Source organism: Prunus dulcis, chromosome 4 (assembly GCF_902201215.1).
Source record: "Prunus dulcis chromosome 4, ALMONDv2, whole genome shotgun sequence".
In the NCBI taxonomy this organism is placed as follows: domain Eukaryota; kingdom Viridiplantae; phylum Streptophyta; class Magnoliopsida; order Rosales; family Rosaceae; genus Prunus; species Prunus dulcis.
The window spans coordinates 15,465,622-15,483,427 of record NC_047653.1 but is presented as its reverse complement, the minus strand read 5'-3'; the positions used below and the strand labels follow the sequence as shown (position 1 = coordinate 15,483,427).

The 17,806-nt window shown below is 37.5% G+C and overlaps 2 protein-coding genes and 1 long non-coding RNA gene across 5 annotated transcripts; all 3 read left to right on the top strand.

Moving 5' to 3' along the window:
- Positions 1-299: 299 nt before the first annotated feature.
- LOC117626257 lies at positions 300-2,965 on the top strand. Of its 3 annotated transcripts, none has more exons than XR_004585530.1 (4): positions 300-468; positions 1,370-1,451; positions 1,558-1,604; positions 1,745-2,965. It is a non-coding gene; the product is annotated as an uncharacterized LOC117626257 (long non-coding RNA). The 3 variants fall into 3 exon arrangements; XR_004585532.1 differs by having other exon boundaries at positions 1,558-1,647; XR_004585531.1 differs by lacking the exon at positions 300-468 and adding an exon at positions 626-684.
- An 8,125-nt stretch (positions 2,966-11,090) lies between these two features.
- LOC117625479 (receptor-like protein 6) lies at positions 11,091-13,738 on the top strand. The gene is made up of 3 exons (XM_034357029.1): positions 11,091-11,895; positions 12,270-13,267; positions 13,469-13,738. Exons 1-3 carry the CDS (start codon positions 11,091-11,093, stop codon positions 13,736-13,738), a joined length of 2,073 nt encoding a protein of 690 aa, XP_034212920.1.
- A 3,116-nt stretch (positions 13,739-16,854) lies between these two features.
- LOC117625478 (putative receptor like protein 25) lies at positions 16,855-17,598 on the top strand. Its single transcript, XM_034357028.1, has one exon. The coding sequence runs from the start codon at positions 16,855-16,857 to the stop codon at positions 17,596-17,598; it is 744 nt and encodes a 247-aa protein (XP_034212919.1).
- The last annotated feature ends 208 nt before the right edge of the window (positions 17,599-17,806 follow it).

Here is a 17,806-nt window from a genome sequence, read left to right as displayed (position 1 = left end):
AAATAGAAAAAAAAGGTGGAAATAACAGCACTCTTAATTAAATATATATTTGTACTGGGTATGAGCTAAAATGTCAAAAGTGTTTTATTAGTTGTATATATTTTGATTTTCCCACTCCTCTTCTCTCCACTTATACCCCCATTTTACTTTTTAATTAATTATGTTCTTTTTTTATTTTATAATTTTATGTTAATTTTTCCTTTAAAGGTTAATGAATATTTTAAATCAATAAAAAAATAACTATAAATACAAGAAGTAAATTGACAGACACGGACTAAATTTTCCAAAGAGGTCAAACACAGGAACCAATGTGACAGATCCCGAGTCCCTGCATTTATAATCTATGCATTTTCTTGTATTTCGCTTAACACAGAAGCCATAGCCAAAACCAGGCAGGCGACCACCACCTCCTAGTCAAAGTATTTGCACAACTACCATTACCTTATAGACGAAAAAGGAAGAAACAGAGTGAGTTCTTTTTCTTATCTGTTTTCCTCTTCTCTTCCAAATTGTATCATGTCTATTTGAATATGCTGCTCTTGGTACGAATACTTTTACTGGATCTGGAAATTTCATTGCCACATTATTTATTTGTCATCTTTTTTCAATTTATGCTTTTGGGTGGTTTCAAATTCAGCTCTGGGTTTGTTTTATAGCTTTGGTATTGGGTTTCTAAGTCTGAAGGTTGGTTTCCTTTGTGGAATTATTTGAGGATTTATTTCGATAATATGTTTTGTTTATGGGTGCACATAACTGGGTGGTTTTCTGGGTAGGCTTTTGACATATTAGGTTCATTTATTGGCACCTTAAAGAACTGATAAGAGTATGGATTCTTTAAAGTTCCTTTTTTTCTTTCATTTCAGATTCATTCCTGATAAAAATTTGTAAAATTTCATTTCTGTACACTATATTATATTTGTTCCTTTTCTTTGAATGTTTTCAATCATGGCCTGCTGCTACCAGTAATTGAATCTGGTTCTGGTTGGTACTTGGCTGTCTGCTGCTGAGTATGTGATGTTAGGTTTTGTTTGAGTCCTCAGCCTTCTTTTCGTATTGTCTCATACTTCTGTAACTTTAGGATTCAGTCTTAAGGAAGTTTTTATGTGTAATTCTTTTCTTTATCTGTAGATGTTTACTTTTGATTGGACTCCTATCTTTTTTTGTATCTTAATAATCTTTGTTCTCCTTTCCATTGTAATCACAAAAGGTTCCTTCTTCACACAAACCACTTCTATGGAGTTCAATGCTTTTTGGGTCCATATTTTTGAATTAAATATTCATGTGTTTCCTTCTCTCAGCTCTTTGGCTTGTGCTTGTCTATTATAAAACCATCATCGTTTGAAACATTCAAATTGTTAAAATGTTTCAGGTATAAATATTTATAATATGGAAGGTATTGTAGTAAGAAGGGCTATTCCCTCAGACAATAGTTGCCTCTTCAATGCGGTTGGGTAAGCTCCAATACAACCTTCTATTCTATCCATTGTCTATTGCAATGAACTGAGCTGCATCATTTAAGGCCAATTTTTCTATTCAATAGTCACCCTTCATTTGTAGGTATGCTATCGACCATGACAAGAAAAAAAGCTCCTGAGTTGAGACAGGTATATGGACATTCAGGGATTATAAGTACACCAGTCATTTAAGGTCAGTTTTTGTGCATATATAGCTCCATGTTTGTATTAAGCATGCATAAGTGCGATACTTACTTCCTGATCATTTTGTGGTCATCCATGATGTGAAGGTTATAGCAGCAACAGTAGCAAGTGATCCAACTAAGTATTCTGAAGCATTTCTAGGTAAACCAAATGAAGAGTATTGTTCTTGGATTCTTGACTCTGAGAAGTGGGGAGGTTTGTTAAAAATAAATAAACTTTCCTTTTCCTACGTATATGAATATTGGTTATGAAACAAAATGCACAATGAAAAGCTTTTCTTGTGAAAGTTTTGGTTATTTCTGATAGCCAACTAAGTATCCGAACCTTAATTATACAATACTGACTTATGTCTTCTTTGACAGTATTGCACATTGTTGATATATTTGACAAAGTTTCTGCGCCTTGACTGTTCAAGAAATAGTGTGTGTAGCCACTTGTCTATAAGATTGACTGTTCAAGAAATAGCATTAGTAGTGAGTTCTCATGTATATTAATCTTGTCAGTTCCATTTCGGAATGTTTATGCTCATTTTCGTATGGGGTACTTTTGACAAGAGAAGTATTCCGAAAGGGCTCTGCTGATCCAAGATGGGCTTCATTACGATGCTTTAGCTGTATGTGGTTCTGATGATTTATGTTAATTTTCTGTTTATGAATTTTACTGGTTATCAGTGTGGACGGATAAGTAAGAAGTGGCTTCACTATGGCCTCAAGTAGGGCCAATTTTTTGGAAATATGTGGTTTCCTTGTTTTACCAAAATGCCCTTAAATAAATCCCAATTTTCAACACCCAACCAAGTTCTCCTATGTTTTTTGAGTTTTTAACGCCAAACATGTAAGCACATAGGACTCAAATCGCCTGAGAGCCACACCTCTGTATCTCCCTAACAAATCTAATGTTAATCTCTTTCACAACAACACAGACTGCTCAATGGCTATTGAATCTTCCCTTTTTCCCATGCTCTCTTTACCTATGTGCTGAGAGACTTTGCCTCGTAGGTCTTGGCTTTTGCTCTTTTCGAGTTGTACTTTTTCATGATTTATAATTGATGTGAATTAATTTTCAATATATGTTAAAACAAAGATAGTTACTGATATTTAAGCTATTTTATTTCTGGACATTTGCTCTCCTCTGTTTCTAATTAAGGTTAAATTTTCCCAGTTAATGGTCATTGGTTTCTGCATCATATTGTCTCAGATGTCACCCCTTGAGGGAGCTCCAGAGGAGTTTGATCAGACTATATTTGCAGTTAAGGACAGTACCATTGGGCCAGTTGAGGGGCTCGCTCTTAATCTTGTGAAAGAAGAACAAAGGTAGTGCTTATGGTTTCATGGTGGCTTCTATCCATAGTGCACATACAAACACTACTACACATAATATGTGAAAACATTAAATGTTCCTTGGGCTTTTAGTCTGGAATTAGCATGTTGAGATGATAAAAAATACAGAGCATGTGATTTAGGGGATTATTTCTGATACTTCCACTCTAAACATGTAGTTCAGTGTGCAGAAGTTTTCTAGTTCACTATACATCGATCAACCTAGTTTACAAACCTATACAAGTTGAAGAGACAATATTTTTTAACTTCTAGTACACTGTCTTGAAATTTTTTTCCAGATCTCTATGTACTGAGGGCATCCTAGTTGTTGAACCTGAATAGTACTAACAGTGCACGCTTATTACTCCGTGCATGCAAAATCTGGTTTTTGAACATTTCAAAATAATAATCAATAAATTTGTTCTCGACTTAAGATGATTGAGAACTATAGGACATGTTTGATGTGTTTAGTCTGTATGTAAAAGATGAATTTTGTTTGAACTTTTTTCCCATGTTTTGCCTACTATGTTATCAAAATGCTTGAGGTAATATGTGTTTCGTCACTCTTGGTTCCATTTTGTGCTCCTACTACTCGTATAGCTCAGGTATACCAAAATTATGCCTTAATACCATGATTCTGCTTCTCAGTAAAAGGAGATACACTGAGACTGCCAACTTCACTTTGCGCTGTGGGGTGTGCTAACTTGAACTAGGCGGCCAGAAGGTTATTTCTTAACTTGCCTCTTTTGATTTTCTAAATTTGTGGTTGTGCGCATGAGATTTCCATTAGTCTTAGTATACTGAATAAATTTCGATGGATATTCAGGAGGCTGTGGGGCATGCACGAGCGCAAGGCATGTCAACTTTCAAGAATACAGATAACATAGATATAGTCCCAATTTCATTGCAGTGTAATAATACCTTTGTATTCACTTATTGTTTCATGGTCCGTCAAATAATTATAAGTAACGTTGGATTATTAAAAGGACAATGTTGTGATTCTATGTAGTCTGGGAAACGTTGTACTGTACCAACAAAAAACAAAAAGAAAAGTACTGTTGTAGCAGTTTTCCCATCATTTTATGGATCAAGTGGAATCTGGTGAATCGATCGAATACCCTTTACCTTCTTTTTTATTGCCATTCATAATGTTGCAGTTGTTCCATCTTTTACTACAAGTTAGTACCTTCTTTTTTTTCTCTCTGTTTTTCGTTTATAAATTTTCTCTGAAAGTTCGTTCACAGATTGGACTAAAGGACTAAGGCCTACCAAATGCTTAAGGGTAGGGGCAGATAGTGGAAAGATAACCAAAACCGTATAGAAGCACGTGAGCAGAAAGGACGTAAGGAAGGGGATAAAATAAAGGCTTATTTACTGTATCGCCCCCACTTTCTTATTCAAGCCCCAAACATGGCTACGCATATGCTTCCGAGCCTCTGCCTTATCTGGCTTCTTCATGAACATTCCATAAAGATTTTGATTTCTCTTAAGCTCTTTCCCTTCCCACAAAATTTATGAGAAAGCGAAACAGAGCTTGAAGTTGAGAAACCTTGATGGGTCTTTTTTATTTTTTTCATGAATTATTAGTTTTAATTTAATTGAAAGTTAACACTGTTAACTTAGAGTACATATAATGAATTCATATTACAGTAATTTTGATTGAGATCTGTTATCCACTAGTCCACAGGACTTAGGAAGGAAGAAAGGATTTGGTTGGTTTGACTCTGAGCTAGGCATTCATGGATCATGGATCAATGGAGTATTCCAGACAACGTTATTGGGTGTTAGAAATTAAACTCATGTTGTGCAAAGATATGATGACAGGACCCGATCCAATTTCCACTTAGGAATTCGAGTCGAATCCTGTGCGTGTCCGACATCTGGCGAATGTCGGGCACAAAAGACCCTTTTTTTTTTTTTTTTTTTTTTACCCTTCTCGTCTTAAATTCTTTTCAGATTTCCCTTAGACTTCTGCCGAAATTTCGGCAGAGCCTCCCCTGTATTTTGACCAATCCCAAAATTTTTCACCTGTTAAACAATCAATAAATTCACACAAACTGCCAGAATATCTCAAATAACCCATCTCAACTCTAGTTTCACAGTTTCAACTTGATATCAGAGCATTTTCTAAGTTTCAGAGTTTCAAGGATTTTCTACAAAACTCTACCTTACAAGGTGACGCGGAAGCTTTGAATGGCCCGGTGGTGGATCCCGCGTACTTCTATGGCCTGGGGGCGAAAAACAAGTTGAAAAGGCGAGTGGACAAAAATAATGTTCTTGAAAACAATTTTATAAACATAATAACCCCCATTTAAAAATAAGAAGAAGTCTAAATTGAGGGTTTGTCTAGATTTCAATATAGAGTATTCAAATAAGCATGTAAAAACCTACTGATGACTGTACTTGTATAACTGAACCAATATGTAAAGATATAAATGCACGAATATCAAGAAACTGATATAAAATAACTGAAAGTCATACTTGAATAAAAGAAAACTCAAATCCTCTGAAAAATACCACCTATTTGTACCCCTGTCATGTCCGTCAATTCCCCTGGCAGGTCTCGGGCTTCACACAGTCTACCCGAGCCGCAAACTGGCGAAATCAGGGGACTATGATCAGCCTGATCCGCCGGCAGATTCCTCGATGACACCAAGTCAGCTCGAGTCGCTCTGGCAGGATTAGGCGTGGCAATGGGTCGTGTCGTGTCGAGTTCGTGTCGTGTCGAGATTTTAAACAGGTCAGAAATAGTCAACCCGAACACGACCCGTTTAATAAATGGGTCAGAAATTGTCAACCCGAACACGACCCGTTTATAAACGGGTTGACACGACCCAACCCATGTAACCCGCCACCTGTTCATTTTTTATTATAACTAAATTAATAATTTTAACAGTTTGATAAAACTTCCCCCAAATACAACCTAAGTAAATAATTAAATACAAATATATATTCATTAGTTCAAGTTCAACTCCAAATTGAATAGAAAAGTTCAAGTTCAACTCCAAATTGAACAGAAAAGTTCATATCACTTGCAAATAAAACGGGTTAATGGGTTCGATGCGGGTTGACACGACCCGTGACACGACCCGTTAAATAAACGGGTTAGATAGGTATTATAGCGGGTTAGCAGGTTGACCCAAAACCCACCCGTTTATTAAACGGGTCAGGACGGGTTGACCCGAAATTGACCTGTTTTTTTATCGTACGGGTTGAACTCGCTAATTTCTCGTGCGGGTTTCGAGTCGTGTATCGGGTCGTATCCGAAATTGCCACCCCTAATGTCAGTAGACATCGGTCCAACTCTGGGTAATCACCAAAGAAAATGGGTACGAGGTGGTTTTAAAACAAATTCCTTTAGAAAAATCTGATTTATAACTGAAATCTCAAATTGTGTTGCTATTTCATCTGCCATAAGCCTCAAACTCTGTTTTCTATAACTCTTTAGCATGTGTAAGTAAGCAGCACAAAACTATGGAACTATTTCTGTACTAATCATGCTCGGAAACATAATAAAGCTTACTCAAGATCAAATAAAGAAATTTATTCAAATAAACTCATTTATAAAAACTCATTTATATAAAATCAATATAAAATCACTTATGAAATCTTATTTATAGAAATCCTTTATATAACTCATTTATATAAAATAATTCATGAAAGAAAGTCCACTCACTGCTGGTTCGAGCTAACTGGACCCTTCGAAGGTCCCTCCTGTGGGTTAGCTGGACTCCTGGTGCCTGATTATCCAAGAATAATAAATTAATAAACTGCTGGACAAAAAGAATTTAACTTAAACACCCTGCCCCCGGCTCTTAGAAATACGTGCATCTCATCCCAAGTTACTTCTATGCCCACATTAGCCCTTTCAAACACTTGGACCAGTTTTGGAAGGTCCGACGCTCAGCTAAGCGATAAACTGCCAGATCCGCTGACCCGAGACCCCGTGGATCCACGATCTCCGATGGCCAATCTGGGCTTCCCTGAAGGTTCCTTACATAGAGGGAACCATGTTCTGCGAGTTTGGTCCAAAACGGACGGTCGGATTGGCCAAAATCGCGTTATTGTTTAAAATCCAAACCTTAGCCCCAGGGTTCGCGATTTCGGAGTATCCGGGACTCCGATTCGCAATCCATCGAATCCTACACGATCCTGAGGCCATGTAGACCGACATATCCGAAATCAAGCGCGATCCGATTATTTGACGACACTGCACCCACGGATCGCGCGATATGGAAAATCAGTTCGGGGCTCAAACGGACTCCGAATCGAGATCCGCGAAATCCTACGCGCTCGTGACGACACGAGGGTCACAAAAATCACCACCCTCGCCCACGAGCCCCAGCACGCGCGGGCAGATTTGGGTGTCTTAAGCGATTTCGGGTGGCCGAAAAATCTCGGAACCAAGACTCCAAACTCCTATCCTAGGTAAAAAACCCCATTTGGAGTCACTTTTGTTCTTGGACATACCCCAAAAAGTGACCAGAAACAGTAGTTTTTGGCGGCCGAAGTTTTGGCCAGAATTCAAGTCGAAAATTGATCGCTTTAGAGCTAAAATCATCGAAACTCATACATCCATCAGCTAGAACGTGAAAAATAGCTGAGAAACCATACCTTACTCGATCGATTTGGTGGAGAATTGAAGGAGAAATTCGAGCTGGAAGTTCCGGTGGATTCGGACGAACATCCGTCGGAAAACATGGTTTTCCGATCAGCTCCCGGCGGCCCGGTGGAGGTCGGTCAGGTTTTGACGGCGAGAGGGAGGCGGACCCGATGGTACCCACGGCGGAGATCAGCTCGGCCTGTGGTGGTCGGGCCATCGCCGAGAAGGTGAAGGGTCGCAATGATCGGGTGCGACGGGAGAGAAAGAGAGAAGAGAGAGAAAGTGACGGGGGAGAGGAGAGAGAAGGGATAAAAATCTGACTTTTTGGCCAAATTACCATTTTGCCCTTCGCGATTTTTAGACCATATCTTCTTCGTTACATACAAACTGATTCGGTCTACCTCCGCGGTTTACGAAATCGCTTTCACACGCTTCTATGCAATGACGCAGTTTAAATCGCAATGCGCTTCGACAAAAGTCAAATTTTCTCCCATTAAAATATGCGAGGGCAAACTTGTCTTTTTGCTAAAAGATATTTTCCTTACTTTTTAGATATTTTCTTTCTTTTTAGATATTTTGTTTTGGGTTATTACATATGAAAGCCTTCAACTTGATTTAGAAATTCTCAGTTAAAATCTAGTTCTATTTTACAATTGTTAATTGACGTATATAATAGATGATTCCTAAATTATTTTCTGATTGCACAATTCTTATTAGTGATTAGCATTAGTGTTTTTTTTTTTTTTTTGTAGAAATGTCACCTGAATTTGTAACTCAGTTTCAATTTGTCACCTTAAAGAAAAATTTAAGAGAAATGTCACCTTTATTTTACAAAATCCAATTTTTCATCCATTTTTAAGGGTATTTTAGTCTTTTCATTTTTAAAGAAATAAAAGAGAGAAAAAAGAGACATCTCTCTACCCCTTTCTCCCCTGCCCCAATCCCACGCTAGAGTGATAAACACTTCATGTGCAAGTAATAACGTTGAAGTTGTTCCACCTTTTCCTGCAAAGAAAAGTTGGTACCTTTTTTTTCTTTCTTTTTCGTTTATGAATTTTCTCTAAAAGTTCATTCACAAATTGGACTAAAGGACTGAGGCCTACCAAATGCTTATTTCCATCATTAGGAGGCACAATTCTCCGAATAAATACAAAGCTGCAAATGGCTTTATGTAAAGTTAAAGTCGGAGAAAGTAGTGTCCATTAATTTGTTGATAACGTAATAATATATGGACAAGAAAGATTCATATTTCGACAACTTGACTATCAAAATTAACACGCAGAAATGAAATGAGCATAAAAAGACGACCAAATATCAAAGACTTGGTGCAAAGTTTTCCAATTAGCTGAATAGATGTTGAATTAATGTTGCTATACACAAGCACACTTTTCTCATGCACTACTTGCCTGATTAAATAGCCAAAGAAGACAAAGAATAATGCAAAGCATTATTCAATCACCAACGCACCAAGTATAATGTCTGCCGACATATTGAGACTCATGTTAAAATGAAGATTACTTTGAGGTCACCATATTAAGACTCATGTTTTCCCTTTCTCCTCTTATGCTGTAGGCTTTGCCAACTCTTTCCAAATTCAAATTACATGGTACTTATTCAAATTAATTGTTGTATATATTTCTTTAATAATGAACTCCTAACTATACAACTAAGGTTAATAAATACTCGAATCCAAAAAGAAGTAGAACAGCTTTTTCTGGACCTTCCTAAAACGTCATTGAAGGGACTTAACTTGTCTCATAATGATCTTACAGGTCCAATTCCACCCTCATTTGGCAATTTTAGCAATCTTGAATGGTTAGATCTCTCTTCAAACATGCTTGTTGGTGAGATTTCTGGGCAATTGACAGATTTGACAACACTTGAAAATTCAACGTTGCGGAAAACCAACTTGTAGGGCCCATACCTCATGACAAACAATGTTGCGGAAACGTTCAATGAGGTAATGAAATTAATGTAACATTAACATGTTTTAGTGCTGTAATTTCTTCTTCGAAGTTAGTAATGATACATGTTTAGGAATTTGGTAGCTGATGAATGAAAGGCACAAGAAACTCTAGCATGTTAATGTGAGAGAGAGCATCAAAGAAAATGTGAAAGATTGAGCAAGATTCAAAGAAACTGTGGCCGAGAGGTTGTAGTAGCTAGCTTTATATTGGATTTAATTACTATATTATTTAGATTTTATCTAAAGGATTGTTTTAATTTTTATGTTGATGACTTTATTTATTAACTCCTTTCTTTTCTTTAGCCCTAGAGAAATATAATGGATTTTCATAAATGAAAATTTAAAAGAAATTTTTGTTTATGAATTTGTTCTGAATGTTCATTCAGAGATTGGACTAAAGGCCTAAGGCCTATCAAATGCTTAAGAGTGGAGACAGAAAGTGCAAAGACAAGTAAAATCATGAAGAATTAAGGAGAGCTTGAATAAAGGGGCAAAAGTCAAGAATGATTTTGATGGTCAATTTATGAATACTCGGTTCGGCTTCTTCAATACGCAAATTCGAATCATATGTGGACCACTTGATTAGTACATGTTGCAGGACCCCCAACTATGTGAAAAGACAAGCAAAACCATGGAGAAGCAGATGATAAGAATTAGTGAGAGTGTGAAGAAGGGGGCAAAAGTCACTAGTGACTACTAGTGAAGACAAGAACGATTTTGATGGTCAATTATAAACCCAGATTAGCAAGTCAATAAAAATTAAAGTGCCCATTTTAACACGCAGAAATGTTACATACTAAGACGAAAGACAACCAAATATCGAAGACTTGGGGCAAATTTTTTCCAAATAGATGAATAGACGTAGGCCTTCATCCTCAATAATGTCAATTATCAACAATTCAAATTGATGTAGCAGCTAACAATGGGACCTACACCTGTGTGACAATGGGACAACCTTATTGTCAAACTTCACCAAAAAGGGCCACAAATCAAAGACTTGGTGCAAATTTTTTCCAATTCCATGAACATATTACCCAAAAAAAAAAAATTAAATAAAGCCAGCTAACATTGGTGTAGCAGGCCTTCACCCTCAATGTCAATTATCAGCACTTCAAATTGGGACCTACACCGGTGTGATAATGGGATCCAATCGTTACAATGGGCACAATGATACTTGATTATCTTTAAAGATGATAAATTACTATTCATTAAGCTTGTTATAAATATCAACATATCCAGTATAGAATTGCTCACAATAACTATATCCTTTAGATTTTTAAAGAAAGATGGGTTGGTTGTCATGGTTCTGCCTCCTCTTCCTGCTCTCTACTACTTGTCAATTCAACTCTACTTGTTCATCATCAAACTCTTCCTCTTCTCTTTCTTCAAGGCATTTATGCCATCCTGAAGACAGCTCCGCTTTGCTTCAATTCAAAAACTCCTTTTCTATTATTGATACCTTTTATTACTCCAATTCTAATAGGACAATTTCTTGGCAGAAAGGCAAGGATTGTTGCGCATGGAGTGGAGTCACTTGTGAAAAGATGACTGGTCATGTGATCGGTCTCAACCTTGGTTCGGGTGGGCTTCAAGGCAATATCCATTCCAATAGCAGCTTATTCTCCCTCGGCCATCTCAAGAGGCTAGACCTCTCTGAAAATGATTTCAGAGGTTCCCCAATTCCATCCAAATTTGGTGGCTTTGTAAGTATGACTCACCTTGACCTCTCTTACTCCAATTTCAGTGGCCCAATCCCTTCCGAAATTCCCCACCTTTCCACCTTGGTTTCACTCAATCTTTCGCAATATTCATTTCCAGTTGTGCCACATGTTGATACTCTTACTTTTAACAGAATTGTTCAAAACCTAACCAATCTTAGGGAGCTTGTTCTAAACGAAGTTGATATGTCATCAGTTGTACCTAATTCATTCAAAAATCTGTCTTCTTCTTTGAAAACTCTTGAACTCTCTGATTGCCACTTGCAAGGAAAATTCCCAGAAAGCATTTTCCACCGACCAAATCTTCGACTCTTATATTTAGGCAACAACTATAACCTCACAGGTTATTTCCCCGAGTCTAACTGGAGCAGTCCCCTTGAGATGCTGGATCTTTCTTATACAAGAATCTTAGTAGATTGGCATCATCTGACAAGAAATTTCAAGTCTTTGAGAGATTTGTATCTCAACAATTGCAGTTTTGTAGGATCATATCCTGCATTTCTTGGTAACCTCACACAAATCATGCGGTTGGACCTCTCGTCTAACAGTTTTGGTGGCCAAATCCCATGGTCGTTCTTTTTAAACCTTGAGAGCCTTGTTTCCTTAAATCTCGGTGGCAATAACTATGTCGGTCAGTTTCTAGAAGTGTATAGCAACTCGACATCGAACTCTTCTTTATATGATTTTTCAAAACAACAACTGGTGGGTCATATTCCTCGACACTTAACCGAGCTCATTTTATATGAGAACCAACTCAACGGAACAATACCATCTTGGTTAGGTAGTTTGCCATCATTGGAGTATTTAGACCTCAGAAGTAACCAACTCAGCGGTAATATCATTGAGTTCCAATCTCGCTCTTTGTCATTGCTTTCTTTAATGATAACAAGCTGGATGGCCTGATCCCAAGATCAATCTTTGAGCTTGAGAAACTTCAGTCGCTTGTTCTATCATCCAACCAACTCAGCGGTAATATCATTGAGTTCCAATCTCGTTCTTTGTTAGGGCTTTATTTAAGGAATAACAAGCTGGATGGCCAGATTCCAAGATCAATCTTTGAACTTGAGAATCTTCATTACCTTGATCTATCATCCAACCAACTCAGCGGTAATATCATTGAGTTCCAATCTCGTTCTTTGTCAAGGCTTGGTTTAAGTGATAACAAGCTGGATGGCCAGATTCCAAGATCAATCTTTGAACTTGAGAAGGTTACGGATCTTGATCTATCATCCAATAACTTGAGTGGCACTGTGGAGTTTGAAAAGTTTTCCAAACTCCAAAGTCTCATGTGGCTTAATCTTTCCTTTAATCATCTATCCTTGAGCTTCAACCATTTGAGAAACAACACCTGGCCTCAACTTCAGTTACTAGATTTGTCGTCTTGTAACATAAGTGAGTTCCCATACTTTCTAAGGGCCGCACCAAATTTGCACACGTTATCCCTTTCCCACAACCGAATCCAAGCCAACATTCCCAAATGGTTGTTGGATTTGGGGAAAGATTCATTGGGTTATTTGGATCTTTCTCACAACTCTTTGACTGGCACTGTAGGACCGCTTCGGTGGAAAAATCTTTACTATCTTGACCTTCGCAACAATTCTCTCCAAGGAGAGCTTCCAATTCCATCACCTTCCACATCTTACTTTTTCATATCAAATAATCAATTCACTGGAGAGATACCTCCAAGGATCTGCAGCCTGAGTAGCCTTCAAATCCTTGATTTGTCTAATAATAAATTGAGTGGCAAAATTCATCAATGCATAGGGAATTTCAGTCAGAGCCTCTCTGTTTTGAATCTACGGAATAATAAATTTCATGGCGTGATTCCTGGCACATTTTCTAAGGGAAACGTTTTGAGAAATCTTGATCTTAATGGAAATCAGTTGGAAGGGTCGTTGCCGCAATCTTTGCTCACATGTAGAGAGTTGGAAGTTCTAGACCTTGGAAACAACAAAATTCAAGACACATTCCCAAATTGGCTGGAATCTCTTCCGAAGTTGCAGGTTCTTATCTTGAGGTCTAACAAATTCTCTGGTGAAATATGCTTTCCAAAAACTAAGTTTCCATTCCAAAAAATTGCATATCATAGACCTCTCCAACAATCGGTTTAGCGGTCTCTTGCCAACAAAATATTTTGAAAATTTGACGGCCATGATAAACTCGCAAGAACATGGACTGAAATATATGGGAGGGCCTACTATCAGGATACTGTGGTTGTGACAATTAAAGGCTTCGAAATTGAAATGAAGAAGATCCTGACGTACTTCACAATTATTGATTTCTCAAACAACACTTTTAGAGGAGAGATTTCAAGTGTAATTAGTAAGCTTAAATCATTGAAGGGGCTTAACTTTTCTCATAATGAGCTTACAGGTACAATTCCACCATCATTTGGCGAAATGAGCAATCTTGAATGGTTAGATCTGTCTTCAAACAAACTTGTTGGGGATATTCCGGAGCAACTGGCAAATTAGACGTCACTATCAAAGTTCAATGTTTCAAAAAATCAACTTGTGGGGCCCATACCTCATGGCAAGCAATTTGATACATTTGATAATGATTCATATAGTGGAAATACAGGATTGTGTGGATTGCCACTTTCTAAAACATGTGGTCCACATCAATCATCGCCACAGAGCACGAGAATGGATTTGATTGGAAGGTAGTGTTGATGGGGTATGCATCTGGGGTGGTAATTGGAATATCTGTGGGCTATCTTGTACTCTCTAACAGAACACCCGATTGGCTTGTGAAAGTGGCCGGCATAAAGTGATGGCGTAAAATTGTGAAAATCACACAGCGACGTGCTTGAAGGTTCCATTCCAAAAGTTTATCTATTTTCATATTGTATATCATTTCTTATGAATATTGTATTATGTCAAAGCACCAATAAATATGCATGAATTCGAAAAGAGGATCCTCTTTACTTTTGTTAAAGTAGAGTAATTGCCAATGCATCTTGTAATTGTCAAACACAGCTGACAAATCAATTCAATGAGTACACGCAATTTGGCTTAACTATGTTATATACTCCTATAAATCTTCTCATTCCAAAAAATACAAAGAAATGAAAAGAATTAAATCAGTAAATAGCATGCATAATTAAGTAATATTTGCCCACAAAATTGAGGGTACAAAACTTAAAAATTGATTATGACCATATAATTGATAATTAATTAATCAATTTTGGTTGAGGAGTGTACGTGGCTGCAAGTTCTCGGTTCGTATTCTTCCCACCTGACAAAACAACTATTGTTACCAACGATTGGCACTGAAGGATTAAAACACATGGCTTGTAGCTGTAGTTTGTAAAGTTTAGGCATTTTGGAATATCGCAAAAGATTGACATGTAGAGCACTTGTGCCCCTGTTATATGAAATTTATGAATTACCTCATCCATGTGTACCACAATTGCAATGGATATTTTTGAAAGATTCATCCACAAGCTCAAGGAAGTACCAAAAATGGGGAGAATCTATAAGAGTCATGAATTAGTAAATTCGAGGAAAGCAGAAGATGACATTTAATCATAATGCTGCAGTTAATACCTACCATAGAGATAAATGGGTAAAAGAGTAGGGAATAACTCAAAATTAGCTTAAACAGTAAATGACTACTGTGTTGCTACCCTCACTCCTATCTAATATGCGAATCCCTCCTATTCATTGGTTTTGGCCAACATATTTGCATTTTCAGGCTCAAAGAAGCATCTTCGTACCAGATTATTTGTTGCAAAAACTGCCTGATTCCTTCATTTGAATGAATGTGTTAACTAATTAATTAATCTGCTTAAAAAAGAGGGGGTGAAAAAAAAAAACACAAGGAATTCAATCCTTAGGAAAATGTAGCAAATCTTCAAACCTTCCAAAAGTTATGAAATAATAATATGCAGATCAAATTACAAAAAGAAGAGGAGAAAAGAAACAACTATACCTTTCGCCTTTGAGCGAAGGAGGCAGCGGTCTGAGTTTGGTTTATGGGTAAAATTTGGGGGTTTTTCGTCTGGGTTTCGGGGGGGTCATTCGATGGTGCAAGAGGCAATTAACGGGATTGAGAGGGTGAGAGAGTGGCTGACGGAAGACTGCAATGTGAGAATAAGATGGAGAAGCGACGTGTCAATTGCCGAAGACCAACGGACATCGTCATAAAGGTTATCGAAAAAACTGAAACCTGTGAAGCCACGACAAACGATCCGAGAGAACGGAGGATCTGAGTCAGATGGAGAGGTTGAGAGAGGAGGGAGGGAGGAGGAGGAGGTGGTTCAACAGTTGTGAGAGAGAGAGAGAGAGAGCTCTGCTTGCCTGAAAAAAGCACACCTAAAATATGAGGGGTAAAAGAAAGAAGGAAGGGTGTAGACGATGACGTGTACTTACAAGTTTTGTTGGTACAATGACACGGTGGAGGGCTTTTAGGCATGGTTTTTAAGTTGTTCGTGCCTTTAGTGAAGATGGTGGAGGGCTTTTAGACACGGTTATTAGTTATCTGTTCCTTATTTGGTAACCAATTCAAATAATTAGTCACAAAATTTAGTAATCCGTCACTAATAGTATTTTATCGACTGTTTGCATTATCAGTATCTAATGACATTCAACAGATGATACTTTTTTATTAGTGTCTCTAAGACATCGATGACAGTTTTGTAATTTAAATAAATTTCAAAGCCTCTTTGTTATGTTGTAAATGAATTTTGGGTGTGTATTTAATATAGGTTTTTTAATTTTATTTTATATAATAATTTGAGTCCATACATTGAGTATAATATTGAAGTTTTCGTCAAGCTGACGGAAATTTGTTAAAACCATCCATTCTTCCACCATCATCTTCTTCCTCTCTCTTTCATAACCACATCTAGAGAGAGCAAGCATCACCTCTCACCACTGGAACCCTTCGATTTCAAGCTTTATGATTCCATTTCTTCCCCTTTTCTCTTCTGGCAAAACACCAAAGAGTGTGATGAAGCTTTCGTCAAGCTGCTGAAAGAGTTACTCAAGCCACCCATTCTTCCATTCTCCATCTTCTTCCTCTCTCTCTCTCTCTCTCTCTCTCTCTCTCTCTCTCTCTCTCTCAGCCACATCCAGGGAGAGCAAGCATCCCCGAAACCCTTTGATTTCAAGCTATGTTCTTCCATTTCTTCCCCATTTTCTCTTCTAGCAAACCATCCAAGAGCTTGATGAAGCTTTCGTCAAGCTGCTGAAAATTTGCTAAAGCCACCCATTCTTCCACCTTCATTTATCCCTCTCTTTTCCTTAACATATCCTTCTAAAACTCCCTCTCCCCTTGCTTTGAACCTCTCTTTCTCATAGATAATCCAGGCTTTCTTTCTCTCATGCTAAACTCATGAATGCTCAGCTCCTATGACACAAGCTTCTCAAGCCAAGCCAAAGTATTTATCTGTAAGCAACTATTGGTTTCGTTGGTGAAGGAAACCAAGGTGTTTCCTAAGGCTCCATGAACCTTTCGAAGCACTTTTGGGGCCTAATTCTTGAAATCAGACACAGAGACAACTTCATCTATTTGCTCTTTACAGCAGCCCAGGGCCATCTGTAATTCCTGGAACAAAAAAGCCCCCACAAAAGGTATCCACGCTATCATGGACCTCTCAAACAATCGGTTTAGCGATCTCTTGGCAACCAAATATTTTGAACATTTGACAGCCATGATAAACTCGCAAGAACATGGACTGAAATATATGGGAGGGTGCTACTATCAGGATATTGTGGTAGTGACAATTAAAGGCTTCGAAATTGAAATGAAGAAGATCCTAATGTTCTTCACAACTATTGATTTCTCATATAACACTTTCAGAGGAGAGATTTCAAGTGTAATCAGTAAGCTTAAATCATTGGAGGGGCTTAACTTTTCTCATAATGAGCTTAAAGGTACAATTCCACCATCATTTGGCAATATGTGCAATCTTGAATGGTTAAATCTGTCTTCAAACAAACTTGTTGGTGATATTCCTCAGCAATTGGTAAATCTAACATCACTTGAAAAGTTCAATGTTTCAGAAAATCGACTTGTGGGGCCTATACCTCATGGCAAGCAATTTGATACATTTGAAAATGACTCATATAGTGGAAATATAGGATTGTGTGGATTGCCACTTTCTAAAACATGCAGTGCACATCAATCACCGCCATCGTCATTCCAACAAGAGGATGATTTGGAGCATGGGAATGGTTTTGATTGGAAGGTAGTGTTGATGGGGTATGCATTTGGTGTGGTAATTGGAATATCTGTGGGATATCTTGTAATCTCTAATGGAACAGCAAATTGGCTTGTTAAAGTGGTAGGAAGAAAGCAACGTCGTAGAATTATGAAAATCACAAAATGACGTGCTTGAAGAAACTATTCCGAAAGTTTATACATTTTCATATTGTATATCATTTTTCATGAATATTTTAGTATATCAAAGCGCCAATAAATATGCATGAATTTGAAAAGAGGATCCTCTTTACTTTTGTTAAAGTAGAATAATTGCTTGTGCATCTTGTAATTTGTCAAACACAATTGACAAATCAATTGAATCAATACACGTAATT